The sequence below is a fragment of the Malania oleifera genome, chromosome 13, assembly GCF_029873635.1.
Source record: "Malania oleifera isolate guangnan ecotype guangnan chromosome 13, ASM2987363v1, whole genome shotgun sequence".
Taxonomy (NCBI): Eukaryota; Viridiplantae; Streptophyta; class Magnoliopsida; order Santalales; family Ximeniaceae; genus Malania; species Malania oleifera.
The window spans coordinates 2,953,592-2,958,835 of NC_080429.1; the positions used below are offsets into that span (position 1 = coordinate 2,953,592).

Here is a 5,244-nt window from a genome sequence, read left to right on the forward strand (position 1 = left end):
CTGGTTGTGTAGTCTATTCCTTTGTTTATAGGGTGTGTTTTTTTTCCCTCGCAATTTGCTTCTGTTAGTAATGGTGTGTTTGGATGATGCGAAAACAATTGATTGGGACTTACAATATGACTTGCATAGAATTTTTAGGAGGAAATTGTCGATGATGATGTAAATTTGTAGAAAAGGATTCATATAGTTGATTATACCTCGGGAGACTTAAGATTTGGTTTCGACTTATGGACTTAATTTTATTAAACAATTCAAAAGAAGTAACCCGGATTTGTATTTGTGAAGGAATCAGATAAAATAGGGTAAAATTATATTGATTTTCTTACGAATTCACGCAAATAGAAATCAATGCCTGCTCCTTAACATGGGTTAGATAATTTTCAAGTTGCAAGGTCAAGGTCACGGATTTACAGGGAAGATAAGTAGAAACAAAATTCAACAGTTGCAATGAGTTTTGCATCAGATCAATCGTTTTAGCAATAATTAAGTGAACAACTTGGTTATTGATGTTGCCTGCTCTATAAATTAGAGGTTGAAAAGCCTCTTCTTACTCTACTCGACAAACTACAACGGAAGAAAGTTATCCAATGGATCATTACAATGAATGAGCCACGTGGGAGAGTGTAGGGTGGAGATGAGAGGCTTCACGACAAGAGCTCAGTTCTCCACTTTATTTTATTTTTTCTTGGTTAAGCTTCTCCTCCATGGGGCTGTTTGCTTCAAGCTTTCACAAATGGTAGCCTGCATATTTGATGTATATATCAATAAAAATGCACAAAATCACAACACCACACTATTTACGCTGTGTATGTCAGTGCAAAGACGTGAATTTGGATTTGAAGCTTTGAAAAATTTTAAACAGTTGAATTCTCGTATGTTCAAAATTGATGTTCTTAAGCACATTAATTTTTTGGGCCAGTTGACATTATGCATTTAGTTTGAGGTGGGGAGTAAATTCATCTCTCATCTCACATTCCTAGAAATTGTACTTTAGAACACCAATATTCAATTCTTGATTTTATGCATTTCTGGAGATAGGAGGTATGACCCTTAAGACATTGTGGGTATTTTTTTGTGTTGTGTGTGTGTGTGTGTGAGAGTTTTTTTTTGCAGTTGATTAATGGCGATCTAACAGTCAGCTGTTGGGCCATTTGGTCATCACCTAAGCGGCCTAACTTGGCATTGGTTAAGCCGGGCTGTTTGTATTAATATAATGTCAAGCACAATATGTGAAAACTTACCCACAGTTGAGACCGTCTGATTGACAAACTCCCTCTCCTTCTCGTCTTTGTGATCTTGACCTCTATTCCTCCACCGCCACCGCTGCTCCCTCCTTCTCCGCCGCCACTTCCTTCCTGATCATCATCAACCACGAACGTCGATGATGAAAAGTCAAGACTACCCCCAAAACCCTTCCTATTCTCCTTCCTATTACCACTACTATTCCACCTCCATGACCCAAAATACCCCTCCCTATCGCACTCCCTCTTCCCCTCACCGCCCCCTCCCACCCCTTTCCTAAACGACCCCGTTTTGCCCCCAAACGAAAGAGCGCATGAAAGAGACCGACCCACTTGAGGTCCTTCCAGCACCGTGGTCGGGGGCGAGCAGTTGACCTTAACCTCCGCCAGCTGCAGCCTCGGCGGCAGCTCCAAGCACCGGGCGGTCCTCGGCTTTGCGGCGCAAGATAGGGGCCTGCCCGGTGCCTCCTCCCACTCGAACGGGACCGAAGCAGAGGTCTGCAGCGGTGGCGTCACCGGCGGCTCGGAATATTGCTGCTGGGAGCTAGGAAGTGAGAATAGTAAGAGCTTCGGCGGTTTATTCTCTGCAGGCTCATCAGAACCCATCATACGTGAGAGAGAGAGAGAGAGAGAGAGCCTTTTATCTTCAATATTCTTTATAAGTACGTTAGGTGGGGCGTGTGAGTTTATAGAGAGAGAAAATGAAGGGTGTTTTTAGAGAGAGAGGGAGGAGCGGGTGAATTATGAATGAGAGGCGCTTCTGCTTCTTCTTCTTCTTTCTGCTTCATCTTCTAATGCTTGCTTCACGAGAAATGGGGGATCACGCATGCAAGGGGAGTGAAATTACAGAAATGCCCTGCGAGTCAATACTTATGGTCCAGTGGAGGGTTGGGTCCCATCTCAAAGGGGTGCCGGGTGACGACTTTTAACGGTCACTCATATATTATTAATGCTTCCTTTTGAAAAGTCGATGTGTGATCTTCCTACCATCTCCTGTTCACTCTTAAAACTCAACACGATTCTCAACAAATTTCAGATCCGATGCCAATAGTAAAATAATCAATAAAGCAAAACAAACAAACAAGCACTCTATAAACACCGAGACAAGATCGATCAAATGAAAATAGAATTATTATAAATCAAATGTGTCTACTAGCTCTCGTTCTTATAAATCAAAAGTATCAGCTGAATTTTCATGTTTAAAAACTAAAAATAAATTGCAAAAAAGATAAATTTTGGAGAATTTCTATTTTGATTCCAAATTGTCCACTATCAACCCCATTATTAACTCAAAGCTACCCTCTTTTTACTTAAATCGAAATCAAAATTTTCATCAAAATTGAAGTTGAAGTTTTCAATAATCAACTCCTAGCAACAAACAAACAGTACCTTTCATTCAGTGATCAAGTATACAAGAAGGCCAGGGAGTCAATATGGGCATGGCCCAACAGATCCACTAGCGAAGCATTTTAATTTAGGCTCTGTAGAGAGGATGTTTATACTTTAAATGTGAGTGAGACATGAGAGGCCGCGACCTAGAGAACTCCAATGACTGCTTGACTAATTCTGCTTGGTTGGAAACATCTCGTGCCTTTCTTTTGCGTACTCTTATGAGTCCTCCCGGATCACAAGGCTTTTCATTTTACGAGGATAAGAAGTGGGTCATCACATCGATCGACGATCAGAGATGAAGCGATTCAAAAACTACAACTCTGCTAATTGAGCTAAAAAATTATCCACATGCATGCCAAACAAATGAAAGGGGACCAGAGGGATGGCATAGGAAACTGAGATAGAGAATCCGAGTTCGAGCTGTACGTAATCTTACCCCTATTTTCTCGAATTCGTGGCCAAGTAGTCACAAAAAAATAATCTTACCGTTGAGCCAAGACTGACCCTCATAGCAATTTTTACGAGTGCCAGATGCAAATCCATGACAAACCCATCTCACTATTCATGAAAATAAAGAAGATACTCCGAGACAGAATGCATCGCAAGTGATGGTAGCAATATTTATCCATACCCATTAACCTGTCCATACCCATGATAAATAAAAGGTTATGATACATCCATATAATTATATGGGTCATAAATGGGTAATTCATTTAGACCCATATTTATTAGATGGGTTAAATGATTGTACGTGCTTAACCCATCATGTGAACTTTCAACCATAATTAACCTATTTAATTTATCATATTTAAATATATATTATAAGTAAATAACTAATATTATCATTTGAATTTTTATGTATATATACTGTTCGGTTTGAATGTTTATATAATTACGTACATAATTCGATTTGATTTTCAAACTAATTAACATGCATGAATGTTCATAATTGTATAACTGGTTTGATTTACACATGTCCGTAATTATGATGGTATGCGATCATAGTATTGTCTATACTTATTATTAATAATTAAAATATATAATTATATAATTATAGACAAATCAGTTACAATATGTATGTAATTATAAGCAACTCGGTTCTATGGCGATTAAAGTGGGAATAGAATATAGTGCAGATGATGATAGAGGCAGAAATGGAATTGCAAATTTTTCCCTCCACAGCTAATTAAGAAGCCAATTTGTTGCTTCACAGCTTCAAAAACGGCTTTCAAGTACCAACCACCAACTATTGAATCGACCCATATGCTCATCTGCCTACTGCCAACTTGCAGATTAAAGCATCTGCTATAATGAATGATTCAATAGTACAATTTTCAGTTGACAACGTAAAAAACTTTCGAAAGAGAACAGAAGGGTGTTCAAGTTTCAGAGAGCGATATAGAAAATGCCTCTAACTGCACTTCTCATTATGCTAGAATTTTTCAAACATCCTTTCCAATCCTTGCAAAAATCCCCTCAATCCAAAAAAAAAAAAAAAGGGATCTGAAAATTTGATTCAACAGTCTACATGTGAACCGAAGTGTTGTGAAATTATGCCCCAAGATTATGGTTACAAACACGGTAAATACGAAAAATAAAGAAAATCAAAAGGGAGAAGCATATGAATTTACGTAGTTGGGCAACATGTGTATATTTATGTTCATGGTATTCCTCCGCTAAAAGTGAAGGTTTATCAATAAATAAATGGAGGTGTCGTCATACTTTTTAAATAAAGAAAAAGAAAAAAAAGTGTATTTATGTCTATGGAGTCCTTGCACAATTTTCACTATCAAACGAAAACTCTTTTGGAGTTTCAACATCGGCTACAATATGTATATATAACCCCTATATTAAAACCCCAAAATACCCTCATGTGATAATATAATTATATTTGCATCTTGACTAAAATGTACTATATTGTACCGCGGGGGAGGCTTCGCTCATCCGCACCCTTATTGAATTTTGCTTAAATAAATAAAAGGATTTTTTGTTCAAAGAGTCCCTATTTATAATAGACTTCAAGTGAATAATCGCTCTAAGTAACTCAAAATTCTATTGAAGTGGTTACTCCAAAAGCCAAAAGCAGCAACGGTAAATATGGAAAAAAAGAGATTGACAGCTTCCCCTCCCCCACCAATCCCAACTCTGTGGGAATTAAAAAAAAAAAAAAAAATGAAACAAAACAAAGAAAAACTCCCCGACCTAGCATTGCCCCAATCCCTTTTATAATACATTTGGGAACTTGGGTTTTAAATCTTGAATTTGTGTTTGTGTGGATTTAGACGAAATATAATATAAATTTGTCGCAATGTCTCGGAAAAGGTTCGAAATGGCGAGAAATAATAATATGAAATGTTCAATAGAATTGCCCCACTAACCTATTATTTTCCTAGGTGCAATTAGATCACTTAATTTTTACTTGTTAATTGGTCTTCTAAGCTAATGAATCAGTAGTCTCAATTTGTAGTGATCAGAATTGGGATCAGGAGTTCAGTTATGCGAGGAGAATGCACTAGCACCCTCTACACATCCGTTCTACGAATGGTACTTAACTAATTATGAATTACCCATAAATTGAATCTAATAGGCTTTAATTAAGTCATTTAAAATA

The 5,244-nt window shown here is 37.6% G+C and overlaps 1 protein-coding gene across 1 annotated transcript; it reads right to left on the reverse strand.

Annotated features, from left to right (window-relative positions):
* Positions 1 to 430: 430 nt before the first annotated feature.
* On the reverse strand, positions 431 to 2,143 carry LOC131146182 (uncharacterized protein At4g00950). The gene is made up of 2 exons (XM_058095569.1): positions 1,242 to 2,143; positions 431 to 741 (listed from the first exon to the last, which is right to left on the reverse strand). Exons 1-2 carry the CDS (start codon positions 1,848 to 1,850, stop codon positions 676 to 678), a joined length of 675 nt encoding a protein of 224 aa, XP_057951552.1. The 5' UTR covers positions 1,851 to 2,143; the 3' UTR covers positions 431 to 675.
* Positions 2,144 to 5,244: the final 3,101 nt, after the last annotated feature.